General features: G+C 44.5%; 1 protein-coding gene across 10 annotated transcripts in view; it reads right to left on the reverse strand.

Annotated features, from left to right (window-relative positions):
- LOC126404890 (trinucleotide repeat-containing gene 6C protein-like) overlaps positions 1-17,368 on the reverse strand; it is a 56,835-nt gene that overhangs the window by 6,621 nt on the left and 32,846 nt on the right. For 4 of the 10 annotated variants that reach the window (XM_050068286.1, XM_050068283.1, XM_050068279.1 and 1 more), the window contains 12 exons: positions 8,998-11,502; positions 6,057-6,251; positions 5,526-5,692; positions 5,343-5,429; positions 4,287-4,505; positions 2,601-2,750; positions 2,180-2,299; positions 1,841-1,924; positions 1,448-1,688; positions 1,190-1,354; positions 784-960; positions 241-420 (listed from right to left, as the gene is read on the reverse strand). In XM_050068286.1, the coding sequence (XP_049924243.1) occupies positions 241-420; positions 784-960; positions 1,190-1,354; positions 1,448-1,688; positions 1,841-1,924; positions 2,180-2,299; positions 2,601-2,750; positions 4,287-4,505; positions 5,343-5,429; positions 5,526-5,692; positions 6,057-6,251; positions 8,998-11,502 (4,290 nt within the window). Of the gene's footprint in view, positions 1-240; positions 421-783; positions 961-1,189; positions 1,355-1,447; positions 1,689-1,840; positions 1,925-2,179; positions 2,300-2,600; positions 2,751-4,286; positions 4,506-5,342; positions 5,430-5,525; positions 5,693-6,056; positions 6,252-8,997; positions 11,503-13,212; positions 13,347-17,368 lie in introns of those variants that run through there. The other 6 variants (XM_050068285.1, XM_050068284.1, XM_050068282.1 and 3 more) reach the window with 3 other exon arrangements.

Here is a 17,368-nt window from a genome sequence, read left to right on the forward strand (position 1 = left end):
CAAATGATGACAGTACGCTTAAAGAAGAGAAGAGTATAAACTGGTAAATGACAATGATTATAGAAACAGTTAAAAGTAGGAAAATGAAGAACAAAAGAATAAGAAGCAGGCTCTCTGGTGGCAGCAGTTCCATGATATTATCAGACAATTTTGTACAAAACACACAGGGACACAGCTTGTTCTATAAAACTTCACATAATTCAGGACCAATACACAAAAATATTTCATGAAGTATCTTACTGAGACATCTCTCTTTAACCCTGCGCTCACCTCCGCTCCTGTCCCGCAGCAGGTAGCGGTTGACATCTTGGATGTTGGTGTTGATAGTGGGCCCGCTGGGGACACTGCCGGGGGTCACGTTGGGGTCGGTCTCAGGGTCAATATTCTGGAGGCCCTTCCAGGGCACACCGGGGCAGAACTCTGAAAATCAAAACAACTAAATCAAAACATGACCTATTAATTATCTAATATCTGTATTAACTGGCTGCTACCAACCAGCTGGTCACCTGAATTTTTATAGAACACATTCATTTCCATTTTTATTGAGGCTTAAAGTTATGCAGTTTAAGGGCGGGGACGCTTCAGTGACAGGTTGTCTGCGAGGAGTCAGATCCACCCTCTTGTCAAAACAAGGTCACCTGTAGCTCCAAAAAACCTAAGATGGCGACAGCCAAAATGCCAAAACTCTACACACACCAATGGGTGACGTCACGGTAGCTACATCTAGGGCTGTACCCAAATCAGGATTACCCATCCACAGAGACAACTTCAAGTGTTCCTCACCTGGTGGCCAGTTGATATTGGTCCCATTGGCCATCTTGTCGCTGCTGCTCTTGCCCTGTCCCCAGCTGTCTGGGGGGACCAGGGGGCTGGTAGGAGACTCTGAGCTGGACATCAGGTTGTAGGGGCTGTAAGAGTCCTCCAGCTGAGGGGGCTTACCAGGGGGGCCCAGGTTGGCACCTGAGAGTAGTGAAATTAAACGTTTATGGAAGTGCAGAGGTAGACATCAGTGAAATGTGGGAAATGTTTGGGTTTTTTTCCCCAACCAAGTAAACAATGACAGAGTCTACATCTGGTCCTTGTTGTGAAAGGGGCTCAATGTAAAAACAGGAAACAAGATAAATATAACCTTTGAGTCAGGTGGGGACTTTTCATTTCTAAGTATGCAGGACGCCCTTTCCTTTCTCACCATGCTTGCCCATGTTGGGCTCTAGAGGAGAGGAGCTTCCAGAGAGGCTTTCGATGGAGTTGGGATGTGTCCACTGCGACAGACGCGATTGAGGCTGGGGAGGTTCCTTCATAGACAGACCTCCCACCTCCATGCAGTTTACATTCATGTTTGGATTCAGTCCAGCTAAGGAGACAGAGATGTGTTACAACAAAAGCCCACCAGGTTCAGTGCAGCGTTACTTATTTGACATTCAAAGAGCAGGTTAGCACCACTCACAGAGAGTGTAGGGGCTGTAGGTGTTGGGTGATGACTGCGGCTCTTTGGTCTGCAGGTCAGGGAGGCCTGGAGCCTGGGGGTGACCTGGAAATGAATCCAGGGTGGATTTGGCCCCGCCAGGATGCAGGCCCGAGTGGGAAGGGGGCGGTTGCTGTTGCTGCTGCTTCATCAGCAGGGCCTGGGCCAGCTGACGCTGGTGCTGTTGGATCTGCTGCTGCATGTTATTGATTGTACGTGCAACCTGGGAAAAGATCACAATAGAGACATGTTTAGGATTTTATAATGGCCTGGACGGTTTTCACATCACAAGCAGCTTTATTTAGGTAAAATAATTATAACTCAGTGAATTTTGCAGGAGAGAAGAGAAAACTTCAGGTTAAGAGGGAAACTTACTTGCTGCTCTTGTTGTCGAATGGGGCCAGAAACGTTGCGCTGCGCCTGCAACATTTGCTGCTGAATTTGTAAACGCTGGTACGCCTGTGTGTCAGACAGAAGTGAGGTTTCAATGTCAAAAGATGTCACTGTGTCTTTATATCCAGTTATAACTCAACAGTAATAATATGGCTTAATCTACATGTACCAAAAACACTGAAGTAATAAATTCCTAGTCCAATTAAAAATGCTCAGCATGCACTTGGTCTTTGTGGATATTTGCCATGTGTGCCTGCTGCAGGCAATTACAACTAATGTATCTCATAAAACTGAGGGCAGATGAGGCTGAATGAGACTCACCAGTTGCAGCTGGTAAAGTTGATTCAGAAGGGTCATATGTTGAGGGTTTATTGGTGAGGTTAAAAGTGCAGGATTCAGACCAATGTTTTTTGCTGCAAACTGTAAGAGCTGTGCTTGAACCTGAAGGAAAAAAGCATTAACACATTAAAACACAATGATTTAATACAATTAAAATGTAAAACAGAGCATGTGGTTGGTGCATACACACATACACATGAAATCATGAAGTTCCATACTGAAATGCAGCATTAAGGTCAAGTCTGAAGAGGTCTAAACTGATTCATAATAAATGAGAAACTCAGGGTGGAGATGTTTTTAAAGACTCTAATCTGAATGTAAAATATTTATCATGCATACATTATATAGTAAGTGAGAAATATGGGCCATGTATGTGTGTGCTCATGTGTGTATATATATATACCTGAGGGGAGAGAAACTGAGGCACTTGAGCACGTAGACTAGGCTGAGAGGAACTGAGAGGCGGCACTGGCGGCTGAGGAGGCGGCTGCGGCTGCTGCATGGCCCGGGCTTGTGCTGCTCCAGCACCGCCAAACATTCCACCCTGCATCTGCTGGACAGAGGAAGAGTCAAGGGAGACGGTCAGCTTCTGCTTCAGTCAAACATGTTATACATTTTCCTTATCAGTTTCTGAGCATCTGTCCCAACATGGTGAGCTTGACAAGGTCACAGAGTACCAGCAGGTCCATAGAAAGACTTGGAATCATTATCCACATTCATGGGTTTGAAATGTCTTACATATTTTACTCAATGTTGCAACAGACAAACAAAGCAAGAAAAGTCATGTATGATGTCCAAAACAACGTTGGCTTTTGCAACATTTAGAGTTAGAGGGGGTGAGACTGGTTTAGACTGTGCGGATTTGTTTTGATTTGGCATTTCCTGAGCATGAAGAGCATCCCCCCCTCACCAGTACGGATGTCGTGAGAGGCGATACTTCAGGATTAATTTGGTGCCAATTTTCTAGAAAAAAAAGTGTGTTTCCCCTGTATCATAGGTACTGGTGATGCAATTCTTCAGGAGCTGATGGGGCAGCGTATACACCTACAAATATTCTAGTCTGCCTTTAAATGCCAAAAGAAGAAGAAGAAGAAGAAGAAGAGGCCTCCCAGCACGGAGGAACAACATCAACACCTGAAACTACAACAAGGGCAGCTGCAGCCACAGCTTCGCCTTGACTGGTCGAAAAGAGAAGTGGTTTTTATCTGAGTAGTATTTTAATTATTTGAAATGTGAGTGCCGTGAATTTACACTACACTACAAACATTAGCAGCTGGACGAGGCACTGATCATCTGTTCTGCGCTGAGCATTTTGGATGTTCTGAGGTTTTTTTTCTGAGAGAGAGTTGAAAAATGTTAAACTTTGGGTAAACGCTGTGCTTGTCACACTCAAATATTACCCGATCACAGTGGAGGAGGGGAGGGACAACTAGCTTACCACAAAGACCAACTGTAACATCTCACATGTTTAAGTGCTGAACAACAACAACAACAACAACAACAACAACAACAACAACAACAAGGTAGAAACATGTTAACAATATACTGTAGGCTTTAAATCAATTTGTTTCTTTGTCAGCAAAATATCATGATCCCACATAGACTAATACTTCAATTTAAATATTTTTAACGAAGGAACATTTATGTTTAAGTTCATGGGATTTATTGTTTTATTTTTGTTTTTTACCCTGGTACCAAATTGGATAATGAGAATCGTGGAATTTCACAGATACAACCACATTTCTGTTAGCGTGACATGCCTACTCACCAGACAACAACATGGTAATGATACTTAAGAAGATAAGGGCAACTTTAAGGTTGCTTCCTTGTTTGGGAGAGTACTGTATTATTCTTTCTTAAAACTGATGATTTTTTTTTTGTTCTTTTGTTTTTTACATATAATTAAGTGCCACTTGCCGTGAATGTCAAGTAAAAAGTTCTCTCAACTTACTCTCTCACATTTAACTTGGATCCTCTGTTTTTCAACAACTTTTCTCAGGGCCACCATTCAAACTCTCCAGTTAAATATTTCCTACCAACATTAACTATTTCATGCACAGCATATTTTTACTAAAAAAAAACAGGTTACCTTATCCATGAATGGCAAGCGGGGGTCTGCTGAGGGGTCTTTGGAAAGAAGCGGAGGCCGAGGGCAGCTCATGGGCTTGTTGATGAGCCCGTTGTTGTAGTCGTGGCCGGCTATCCCCATCCCCCGCTTGTCCAGCTCGGTCTTCTTCTCCAGCAGGGCACTCATGGCCTGGTCCAGGCTCATGTTGTTGCTCTTCAGAGCCTCCTCTGCTGGATCCCTCTGCAGAATAAACCAGAGAGCATCAGTAATACAGAACCAAATCAATGCCATAGAGTAGGGTATGAGCAAACTTCAAACTTCCCTGTTCATGACTCATGTTACAAATATCATCAAATAGTCCAATCTGTGGATTAATAATTAATCATTTGATCTATAAAATGTCTGAAAATTGTGAAAAATGCCTGTCACAATTCACCAGACCGCAGGGTCCTGTCTTCAAATGTCTAGTTTACTCTGACCAGCAAAACCAGAAACTTTAGGTAATTGTTTCTTAGAAAAGTGACTCAAAATGATGAACTGATCATCAGAAGATGCTGTATAATTTTCTGTTGTCTGCCAAATAAATTAATCAAGCAACAGCTGCAGGCTTAATAACGATCATTCTAAGGGTGGACGAAGATATGTGTCCACTACTCCCCTGTGCTATATGCAGTGGTAGTAACGGTGAAAGGCTGACGCTGGTGTGGAGGGCAGCGTTACAAGAGAGGCGAAAACAGATGCAGTAATCAGTAACCGGGTTACTAGTTTTTTCACGAGCAGGTGAAATATGAATAACCTTGTTTCTCTGTGCTCATGTAAACACCATATCCTGAATAAGTTCATAACCGCTATAAACCTCATAAATGGGTTATTGGTATCAATTCACACGCACTCTTTGAGGCTTTACATGCTCATTTCAATTTCTCCACCTTAAAAAGGGGAAATGCTCAATAGTAAATTGTAACAACCAACATCAATTGAAGGTAAAGAGAAATACATTAATAACAAAAATATAACTGTGTCATTTCCCAGAGCCGAGGACCAACAGTGCAGCAGTTTAGTGTCACTTCAACTCACAGGGAAGCCCATGTCCGTCAGCTGTTTGATGAGACGATTCATGATCCAGGCGTCTTCCTGCTTCCCTGGGACCTTTCCCTGGGAGAGCTGATGACAGAAAATTATTATTGCCATACTATCTTAACATTATTTTACTATGAAAATGTCAAATTGTTTCTAATATACAACAGCTCTGCGTCGTACCTTCTGTGGGCCCTTTTTGGATGCATTGCCCCAAGAGTTACAGGAGGAGTTGCTCTCCTGGGAGGCAGCGTTGTTCCACATGTCTCCTTCCTCAGCATCCCACTGACCCCCCGACAGGTTCAGCTCTTCACCTCCACCTCCCCATCCGTCTTGCATAGGTTTGGGGGCTTGAAAACACACAACAGAGATTCAGGCAGTTGTCATCTTGCTTGTGAGATTTCAGTTTCTACAATGTATATTAGAGTTAAGGCAAGTCTTTGATGAAGGAAAATGAAACTGACAAAATACAAACCTGGGAAAATAACTGAGAACTTGTTGACATGTTGCACATTAATATATAAAAGTAATATCTATGCTTTACAATACTAGGCAGCCACTAGGTGTCAGTGTGGATTTGAGGTTACAGTTTCCACTACTCTTGCTCTTTAACACACTGATGTCCTTGATGTCCATTTGCAGGGAAGCACACATGTTGAATCATTAAGAGGCTAAACACATTTGGGAAATTTGAAAAAACAAGCAGCTATTTACCAGGTTTGCAAGATGCAGATGTCATCGTCGGGTTGCCCCTGCCATAGCTGTCCGGGTTGCTGTCTCCCCAGCCCCCACAGCTCCCAGTGGATTTGCCCCAGGCTGACGTCCCGTTGTCGACGCTGACCGGAGCGGGTGCAGCTTCCCCCCAAGAGCTCTCTGATTTTGTGTGGGAGCTGGGTATCTCTCCCCAACCTGGAGGACACACAAGGACAAGGGCCCATCAATAAAAATACTTCACAGCACAAACACCAACAAAATCTAAAAGGAATTGTGCTTTGGATACGATCACGAGATAATATTACCTCCAAAATACTGTCTCATTTGACTTTGTTTTTTAGATTTTCTCATAAGGAGGCAAAAAGACATATTATAAAAACCTAAAATTATTCTATTATAAAATAGATATTATTACAACAAACAACAACAAACATTTTTTTAAATGGTCATTGTCTGCATTTTCTAGAAATATCAGAGGCAATGAGGCAAACAGCGGTCTAGAAATCAGCTCCCTTTTCACATGCCACTTCACCAACCTCATGGTACTTTGTTACTGGTGTGCTAAATTAACTGGCCAAGCGTTTGTCAAAAATAAAATAACATGACATAACATAACACAAAATAAAGTAAAATAAAATAAAATCAAGAAAAAATAAAATAAAATTAAAAAAAATAAAACAAAAATAAAAAAAATAAAATAAGGCAAAATAAAACAAAACAAAATATTTGTTTTGTTGGGTCTTATTATTTTTCAGTTATTTTGTTATTTCATCATGCTGTTATACAAAAATTGTCAATAAAAATTTAAGTGGGAAAATAAATAAATAAATAAACAAAATTTAAAAAAAAAATAAAATCAAGCAAAATAAAATAAAATTAAACAAAATAAAATAAAAAATTAAATTAAACAAAATAAAAAATAAAATAAAATAAAAAAAGATAAAAGTATGAAGTATCGGTCAAGTTGCCTCTGCTGGCTTGTGCTACCATAGTTTTGTGCTCAATATGAGAGTTTGTGATACTCATACTGTCCTGAATGCCAAATGTTGAATTTAAGATTAAATCAAATTCATTTACTTTGTCTAAGAGCCCTCATCACAGCTCCTTCGGCCAGAGAGGAAGAGTCTTCTTCATTATTCTTTGCTGATTGTATCAGTATCAGAAATGCCTCCAACACTGACCAACACGCTGGACTGGGTATCGGCACGTAAACAATACACTGAACCGATACCACGTAATTTATTAATAAACTTTCAAATAAATCCACACCCAAATAAAACTGCAGTTTTCCTACACCACTGTAACTTGTGCTGTGCAGCCACTGACAACTCCTTTTTCAGTGTGGCGAAAAAGAACTGATTTTTGGTAAATAGTGTAGCAGTTAGCAAAATGTCAGCATTTTGGCAATATTTCATACTATTAAGTCCCACCATTAAAGAGGCATGTACAGTATGAAAGGCTTTAGTTTCAACAGGTGGCACTAGTGTTGCTAATTTTAACACCACCACCATGTCTTTAACCTGAGCCATGCCATAGAAGAATGACAGTATTCATTTCACTAAAAAGGTATCCAAACAGCTCTACTAAACACTCAACTTATCTCTCTTCTGTTTCCACGTTTAAAATTAGATTAACTATTACATATAAGTATATATTAGTTAAAATTGAGATTCATATAAATGACAGGCTTACAGAAACATACTTCTTGCATTCTCTTTTACTTGTTTACTGATATAAACTGAGCCCTAAATCTGACTGAGCCTCTGGTTAACACCATCACAACGTTTATCCTTCTGTTTTGGAGTGTGAAGTGCCTCTCGTGCAGGAAGGCAGAAACCTGGGCTCGGCTTAGCAGGATGGCTGACAGAGGGAGAAGATACCCATTTAAGATTTGGCGCAGCCTGGTTCCTCTTGGCACGAGGGAGACAGCACTGTCTCCAGGCCTGTGGCAGTGCCAGGCTCAGCTTAGCTCTCTCTCCAGGAAGAGGTCAAGTCCTAAGGGCTGCTCCAAAATTATAATTAACACTCAACCTTTAAGTATGACTGGCCGAAACACTATACTATTCCAAAAAGAGCGTGAGGAGACGAACAAAGTGAATAATTTTTCCTCACTGTCTGCCATGAGTTATGAATGGCATTGAGGAGTTATCTATTTTTGTTTCTAACTCACTATAAGCTCAACAGTTCTTATGCCAACAAAAGGGACCACTGTCAGGTTTTATTAGGAAACAAATGAATTGTGGAGTTGGCGTGCAGGGTCAAGTGAGGGACAGCAGGGGGCGTCAGCCCCCTCTCCGCTCTTAAGGGCTTGCCCCACCTCCTCCCTTCATCAACTGACAGATGGTGGCTCCCATATAATCACACACTTCCGATCCTCCTCAAACTGTTTGTGGTGAATCGCTATTTTCACGAGGCACTTTGTAAACAGCATTCTTGTGCTTCCTTTGGGTACCCATGAGAGGTTGCCAGGGTTACCCACACAGACGTGTCCGTTGTTGTGAAATGTGAGGAGCCTCATGGAGTGGAAGGGCTGGCACTGCTTAACTCATTTGGATAGTTGATTAGATGTAAATCCAAAGAGGACAATCTGGGTCAAGATTTTACCTTTAAGTGGATCAAGAGATTGGAGCTTAACAGTGCAGTGTGCTAACTACACGACCAGCTTTCATGTTTGACACCTTTACTTTGAACAGTTAAAAAGAAAAGAGACATACGAAATAACGTGAAATTAATCTAACTTGTGTTTTGACTATGTAAAATCAAACCACCTGTATAATCTGAATGTTCACAATCTCATTTATGTTTATACTATAAGCAAATGAATCTCTCAAACTTGGCCTAACAGGACAGGTGTGGGCTACATGGCACTATAACAAATTGCAGAATCAAAGTATTATAATATGATATTGGGCTATGTAGATAAAACTGAATTGACTCTTACCTTGAGCTATCAGGGGACCCCTGTTGTGAGATGGCCCAGACTGGTGTTGGACAACAGGATCCATGGGCCCACCAGTAGGCCCTGGGTTTTGGGAATTTTGGGTGTGGTTCTGTAAAGGTGTAGGCGGCCCGTGATAGGGGTGATTGTGAGAGTGGGGATGGTTGTTGTTGGGGCCTGGGGGGTTATTGCCTCCAGTGGTAACTTTATTCTGGGACATTCCCGGATTGTTCCTGTCCCACAGGTTGACTGACTTGCTGTAGGTACCAGGGTCACCCCAAGCTGAGGTCCCATCATCTATCTCCATCTTGCGTCGGATTGAAGGTGGAGAGGGCTCTTCCCAGCCTGTAGGCTCAGCTGAGGACTCCTTCTTACTGCCACCCCAGTTTCCGCCCTGCTTCACTGCGCCTGAGCCAGCCCAAGAGCCGATGCCCCCTCCTCCACTACTACTGCTGGGCCCATCCTGAGGCTTGCCCCCCCAGCCTTGAGGAGGGCCAGTGGGACGCTGGCAAACTGGCTCTCCCCAGCCCCCATTTCCTCCAGCTGCAGGTATCCCAGGTCCTGAAGACGACATTCCCCAGCCTCGTGGGTTCTCCTTCCAGCCTCCTGTTTCTCCCTCCCACCCTGGGTTGGTAGAACTCTTTTTGTTGTCTTCTGGTTCCCTCCAGTCCCCTGCATTATTGCTGCCTCCACTGTTGCCCCAGCTGTGGGATGCTTTGGGTTGCTCTCCCCAGCCCTGGGATGTTGCCTTGTTGCGAGAATCATCCCAACCAGTTGACTTCTCCTCCCCCCAGGACTGACCCCCATTCTTGGGTATACTGGTGGTGGGGCCTCCTGCTGGAGGATTCCCCCAGCCACCAGGGCCACCTGGAGGCTTAATGTTGTTGGGTGGCTCTCCCCAACCAGAGCTAGGTTGGTTATTAGCAGCTATGCTTCCACCCCAACCTGAAGCTCCCTGAGAACCAGGCACATCATTTTTGCTCCCAGGGTCAGTCCTCTGAGAGGGGCCCATGTTAGTGTTGGAGGGCCCCTGGGCATCGCTTGGAGTGGTTGGGCCAGAGCCCCATGATTCAGCAGCTGCATCATTCTTGCATTTAGTATCGTCCATGTCCCAGGAGGTGTGTTGGCGAACAGGGGTCTGTCCCCAGCCAGTGTTGCACAACACTCTGGGATCCAGATCCTGGGCAGGCAGCAGAGGAGCTGGATTATCTCTGGATGATGGTTCTCTGTGCTGGGGATGTCCTTCCATGCTGTCACTGCTCCCTTCACTTGCACCAGCTGTGCTCACAGGTCTGCTCCAAGGACTAGCCTGTGGATCCTGGGGAGGAGAGCTGGGGGTATCCCAGCCTCCCTGGGCCTCCTCAGTGCGCTGCTTCCCCCAGTTTCCACCAGACTGGTCAGCCCAGCCCCCAGAGCTTCCTGCTCCACCTCCTCCACGGCCCCAGCCAGAGTCCCAGCCAGGTGTCTCCTTAGATGAAGGTGCCTTTGACTCACCACTGTTACCCCATACTGGGCTACTATCTTCTCCATTGACCTGTGGACCCCCTGTGGGGGTCTGGCCCATGGAACCCAAGCCTACAGGTGCATTACCCCAGCCAGGCAAGTTGCGGATGGGGCTGGGGGGTTCCTGCCTATTAGTGTGATTTGGTCCATCAGTTTTAAGGTTCTGAGGTTCTGAACTGAAAGACACATTCGTGGACGGGGAGGGGTGTGGCTCTGATGTGTCAGACGCCATTATGCTACCCCAGGCGCTGCCAATCCCCGAGGAGTTGCTGTTAGTGTTGGCTCCGGTACAGGTGCTGGTCTGGGCTGGTGGGGGGCCAGTTGGATTGCAGAGGTTGGGTGTAGGTTGAGGAGGTGAAATGGTGTTGGCTCCCCCTGAGCTGCCTCCCCCTGTGCCACCCCCATCATGACCCAGCATGGGCCAGGCAGACGGGTTGGCATTAGGGTTTAGGTTCAAGTTAAAGTTGGTGGTGGAAGATGATGAAGAAGATCCCCAGCCCCTGCTGCCTCCTCCCCCTACTGGGCTGTCACTCTTCCCTTCACTCCCCACTGAGGACTGAGGGGGGCAATGGGAGGGTCCAGGCCCAGAGCCCCAGCTGCGATTGGCTGCAACCTGGCTGGAGAGCATGCTGGTTCCAGTATGATTGGCAGGGCTGGGCCCACTGTTGGCCTTGCTGCTAAGGTGGTTGGCAGGGAAGTGGCCTGTCTGGCTATTGGCCCCCGTGGCCATACTCACTGTACTACAACTACTACTAGTACTACTGCTGCTGCTGCTGCTGGTCGAGCGACCAGGGTCAGTGTCCAAAGGGCATCCTCCTGGAGGGACCTGGCTCTGGCTGTGGGTAATAGAAGGCCAAGCCTCTGTGTCCTTCTGGTCAATGATCAGTTGATCCCAGCCACTGAGATTGGTGGAAGATGCAGCACTTGTGGCACTCCTGTTGGCTGGCAGGTGTCCCCAGAGGGGATTATCATACTGGGCTCCCTGACCACTCTGTGGGGGCAGTTCTGTATGGGAGAAAAGAAAAAGAACAGGACATAAGCATGAGCAAGAGAGAAGAGAGGTACAAGTCATGTACGTCATCACGCCCACATATGCTTAGTAAGGTTGAAATACCATGGCAACATATAAGGTGTCTACTTATGCATACATAGATTTCACAAGATGCTTTATTAATAAAAATAAATACCACCCACAGTGAAAATGCAAACAGAATGACTAATATGACAGCAGAGGGAGCTTTAATTAGAAAATAAATAAAAAATGTATGCACTCTATTCAAACACAATCTCACATAGTTTTCATACATTTGTTTTCAAATCTACTATGACTCAAGCCAGGACTAACGCTCTCAATGATATCACTAAGATAAAATATTCACAGATTATGTTACAGTGTCGTACTTCAAAAATATCTAAATAAGGCAGTCATAGATTGAGCTAGAAAGGACTTGTCTCACATGATTGATTGGCTTGTTTTTTTGGTATTTAATTAAAAGGTTTAATTATTGTAATGGAATTCTAGACACCAAATATTACTGAGAGTGAAAAAACACTGATTGAAATGTCTTTTATTCATCAATGTAGTGAGAACTTGACATCCATGAAGCTATTATTAGAATTTTTACATTTCACGATGCATGAATGCAACACATCACTAGTAATGAAAGTAATAAAAGTTACAAAGTTTTATGGTCTATATTTAGTGAATATGGTTAAAAATGAACGCAACAGAACATTGAACGATGCGTTTGCCAGATACAAATAGAGAAGCTCTAACAGCTAGGCACTGTATCTTCCTAACAGGTCACCCCTAAAAGAGCTCTCATATTTGGGAGCCACATTGGAGGATGTAATCAAAGACAGGGGCCATGCAGCTGAGTAACATTTGACCTCCTAACCATTGCAGTTATGACCTCTACTTGACACTCAGCACAAATACTCCGCACTAGCCTTGGGCAGCCTGTCTCCTCACCAACACATCAGCCTCCATCTGCTCTGACATCTCAAAGTAATGCTCAGGCTTATTCCTCTTAGATTCGCGTGGAGTCAGGCGAGCTGGGGTTCCAGTGTGCCTATGTATTGTGTTGGTACAAACGAAGCCCATTTGCAGATCATCACTGCTGCACTGATCAACCTACTGCCTCCTTCCTGCTGTCCCCTGTGCTGCGGGGTCTTGTTGTTTACATGCACCCTCACATGCATGCTTAGTTTGTATACAGACTCTGACTCTGTCACAACTACATGAGGGAAGTGACAGCATTTGTGTACCACCCCCTGTTTTCAAGCTTACTTTAATGCTTGCAACTGAAGGAGAGAGAGGAGGCAGTGAGAGAGCAGGGGGGGAAAAAGAGGGCACTGTGTTTCTGACACACACAGCGCTGTCGTTCTGTAGCGTCACTCCACTGAGAAGTGCAGGACCGCCATTTTCTCAGTCCTGAACTACAGCCAAAAAGGCTCTGAGCTACCGCCTGTATCTCCACCGTCGCTGCTTTAACAGCACGCATGTCTCACTCGCAATAATAAACGCAAAGCAGAAGAACTCAACACTGCATGCCCGCAATGCACTGTCGCTGCAGCTTTAATGTTTGAAAGTGCTCATCCAGACAGAGAGTAAATACAAGCCACCAAAACAACACAGCAGAGGCAGAGAGGAGAGAGGGAAGAGGGAGGCTGGAGAGGAAAGAAGGGGAGATGTGAAACACAGTGGTGAAATACCTGTGGAGAGGTGCCTCCCAACCATCCTGTAAAGAGCTAGGTTTTGTGCGACGCAGCGACCATCCTTGTTTCAATATGTCTGCTCGGCTCGCCAAGCTTCTGAGGCTCATTTTTGAAATGCTGCCAAGAAGTTGCACAGCTCTTGCGCGGCATGAGACAACCCCCCTCCTCCCCTCCCTCCCTTCCTTCCTCACCCCTCATGCTCTGTCCCTCCCACCAACACTGCTTTGGCTGGGTCTCTCCTCTATCTATTGCCTCCCTCTGGCTTTATTTATATCGTGCTCTATTCCTATCCTGACGGAGAATATTCCCCCTCTCTGGAAAAGCACTGAAAGAGGGCTGGTTGGGGGAGGGGATGAGAGCGTTGGGGAGATGGTGGTGGTGGTGGTGGTGGTGGTGGGGAGGGGGGGGTATTGGTGGTGTTGGGGCTTGGTTAACAGCTGAACGATAAAGCCTGGAGACTTACATTATGCACTCACGAGGCATGAGGTAAAACAAAACAAAAGGGGGACTCTTCTAACCTCCCCCACCCCTAACATCTTTCAACCTTTCAAAACTGTCACTAAATATTTAGCCAAGACCACTCCATCTGCAATTAGCACTGCCGCCCACAATGGAAACCCTCTTGAATAGCAGTGGCAGGCGAGAGCGAGCAAGAGAAACCTCACAAAAGCCTGCTGCACCCCCTCCGGTGCTGGAATGACAATTTTCTCACACATGCACGTGTTTATGTACAAGCATGAGGATCATCAGATCACACAAGATGACAGATTTTTGGTTAAAAGTATGACTGCGAGTCAGAAATGTTGGGATCATGAGAAGCTTTGGATTGAAAACTGCTGCTTCATGGGATGCTTTCAACAACATGAAATGAGCAATCTCATATGGATCTTGTCTCAGGTCACAATTAGCGACTGATGATCTGGTCCCAAACATGGCACCAGAGCTATGGACGGGAAAGAGGTTGCATAGAGAGACAGCAAAGGAAGACATGCATTAGACTTAATAGACGCGGTGGGAGGAGGATAACCGGAGCTGGGCGCTCAGCAAAAGAATAAAAAAAAAGGGCAGCAGTCCCCTGGATCAAGGCTGGTATTGTTTACAAATGATCCCTGCGCCCACGCAACAACACAATAAGTCAATGTTTAGTAGAGAACAGAGTCCCTTTATGGCTGAAGTTCAGCCCCCTGTGCCTCTCCACTGCGAGGACCTAACATGCGGTGAGGTCATGCTGTGCTGCTGCATGGCCACTCGTTCCTTTGTGTGTTAACATACACACAGTGCGGACACTGCATCTACTGTCTGGATGTATACACACTGGCGAACAACACAACCACAACACACACGCTACTTCCTGAATGCACAGCTCAGCAGGCAAACCTTTCATGCTTTCCTTTCCCCCTAACTTTTATCATTTTACATAACAAGTGGACATGCATGTACGGCATGTAAGTGTACTCAGGTGTGTGTGTCTGTGTGTGTGTGTAAGAGGAAGGGGGGATACAAGGGTCAGGTAAAGAGGGATCATGAGGAATGAAAACACAAAGACAGAGATGGATGTTGAGAGATGGAAGTAGGAAGTAATCTAGGAGGGCTGTGTGGGCCTCAGCTGGACTGATCCTGGCTTAATGAAGTCCCCGAGGGGCAGAGAGACTGGATAGTACAGAGCTGACAATGCATGCTGCCAACCAGATGAACGAGCGCTCTGACAGACGCGCACACACATAAAGACATGAACCTCCCAGGAATGTGCTCACTCTGTGTTTAATGATCGCAATCGCCACGTCCCTATTGTTTTTGATTTGGTGCCCATAACTGTGTAGGAGTAGCACAAAATGAAAAGATGGAGAACTAATTGGCAGCTAAAAGAACTGATAACTGATTAATCATTTTCAGGCAAATATGCCCAACTTTCACCGGCTCTTGCATCTCAGATGTGCTGATTTGATGCTTTTCTTTGTCATATTTAATAGTAAACTGATTACCATGTAGCATGTTCTGGTAGAAAACCAAAATACAAGTATGAACCTCAAAACAAGCATAATAGGTCCTGTTTAAGGTTCTGAGAGGGTCGAGTGCAGAATAGCTGCCATCAGCTGTAAACCGAACCAGTAGAGTCCTTTAAGGCCTAGCACAGACACAACACTCTGCACCCTTTTGTTACTGCTACTGTTGGGAATGTGCTGAAGTGGCACAGACAGTTTGTTAGCTGTTACCTAAACTGTATTCATCCTGGAACAAACAATGGCAACTTAATGACAGGGACTGCACAGAAATATATGCAAGAAATTGTGTTTCGTATGGACGCTTTCTTTGTAGCTTCTTTGGTGTAAGTGGGATGTTATTATCTCAGGGGAAAAGACTAACAGAGGGACAGAATGTGTCTTTTAAAAAGTACACATCTAAGACATCTGGTGGTCATGTTTGCCTGCGAGTATCCTCTTTCTCCTCCTCCTCTAAAGGATAAACCAGGTCAAGGGCTTTCTCCAGCGTGCCAGTCTTAAAATAGCCTGCACTCTCATGCCTCCTACATGAAAGGGCCCTGGGATATGGATTGTTAGCCAAGCAAAAGGCAACATTGGGAGAAAGCTATAATAATAGGAAGATTGACAGACTTACATATAGTATGTGCAGCCTGACTAATCCCGGCTGCCCTGGGGCCAACGAGGGTATGTGTGAGCTGCGGTGTTGGTATAGCGGAGGTGGAGGAGGTGAGCATGTGAGCATCAGAGAACAACGAGCGCAGCAGCGAGAGCGAGAGGAGCAGGGGCACAGAGCGAGGCGAGGAGAAATAGAAAAGAGAAAGAGTGAGCGCTGAACATTTGTGGTTAACAGAGAGCTGATGTTTAATCACATCACAAGACGTCCCAGTCCTCTTTGAGGGGATTCCCAAGGCTCTTTTACAGCATCATCAGCAGACTTAAAGAGCACATCAAGTCTAGCATGCATACACTCTCTCTGTTCCCCACTAGACGAGCTATTAGCACATTAGCTGCACTGTTCTTTCACTTGACACGGCCTGTTTTACATGAAGATGTTGTTTGTTGGTGTCGGCCTCTGTTGTGCTTAGCGAGTACAATGCCTACTGGTACATAAAATCTTTATCATTGCTTTATGGGCTTTAACTAGGGGGTGTTAGACCAATGCAAAAGGGAGCAGCTATAAATCTTAAGTGCTAAAGCCGACACATTATAGGAATAAAAGCTAATGTGATTAGTTAACAGTCAAACAAAACAAGTCAGAGAAGGCTGGGTTTGCTGCATTATTGCCACACAAAGACTACTAAATGCACTTAATTTGAGTGCATAAAAAAGGGATTTTCCTACATCTTTTAACTAAATAGACTCAAAAAAGAGCACTTTTATCTTCATTAAAAATATTTATTTATGTCTATATAAAAATGTGAACTCTTGTCTTGAACCTTGACCATTAAAAGCTGGTGGTTGCTGCTGCTGCTTGCCTTTACAGCAGAGTAAGGCGGGATTTATACTTGTGTGACCGACCCTACGCTGTAGCCTACACCATTGTGAGCATTTATACTTGTGCGGTGTCACTCATCAAAAACACACCAAAAACACATATTAAACATGGCTTAATAGAGACAATCTCAAATGCAAGTACACAAATCAACTTCACTATAACTCACAGCATTCACAGACAAAGCACTTGTCTTTTGCTGGACACATTTTCACCACAAATACAACATGCTAATGTTTTTAGCACAAACCTATGGCATTTTACATTGTATAAATTAGCCTAGCGGCTGGCGATCTTTCCCTCTTCTCATATAAAGCCAGGGACAACAGCAACATTTAACAAAGGTAATGGAACATAATTTGCCTCCGTTACAACTCACAAGGTTCACTGACAAAACAACTGTCTTATACTAAACATGTTTTCCAAACAAATACAACATGCTTATGTTTTTAGCACAAGCCTATGGCATTTTACATTGTATAAATAAACCTAGCAACAAGCGGAGATTTCCTCTGCTCATATGAAGCCACCATAAATCCTTAAAATTATATATTTGTGGAGGCTATACTGTCTTCACAATTTACTGTTTATCTGTGAATTAAACATAAATAAAAGCTTTGTTTCCACTGAGGGAAATGGTTTCAGCTTACAAAAAAAAAAGACAGGAGGTCTGCATCGC

Source organism: Epinephelus moara, chromosome 18, assembly GCF_006386435.1.
Source record: "Epinephelus moara isolate mb chromosome 18, YSFRI_EMoa_1.0, whole genome shotgun sequence".
Lineage (NCBI taxonomy): Eukaryota > Metazoa > Chordata > Actinopteri > Perciformes > Serranidae > Epinephelus > Epinephelus moara.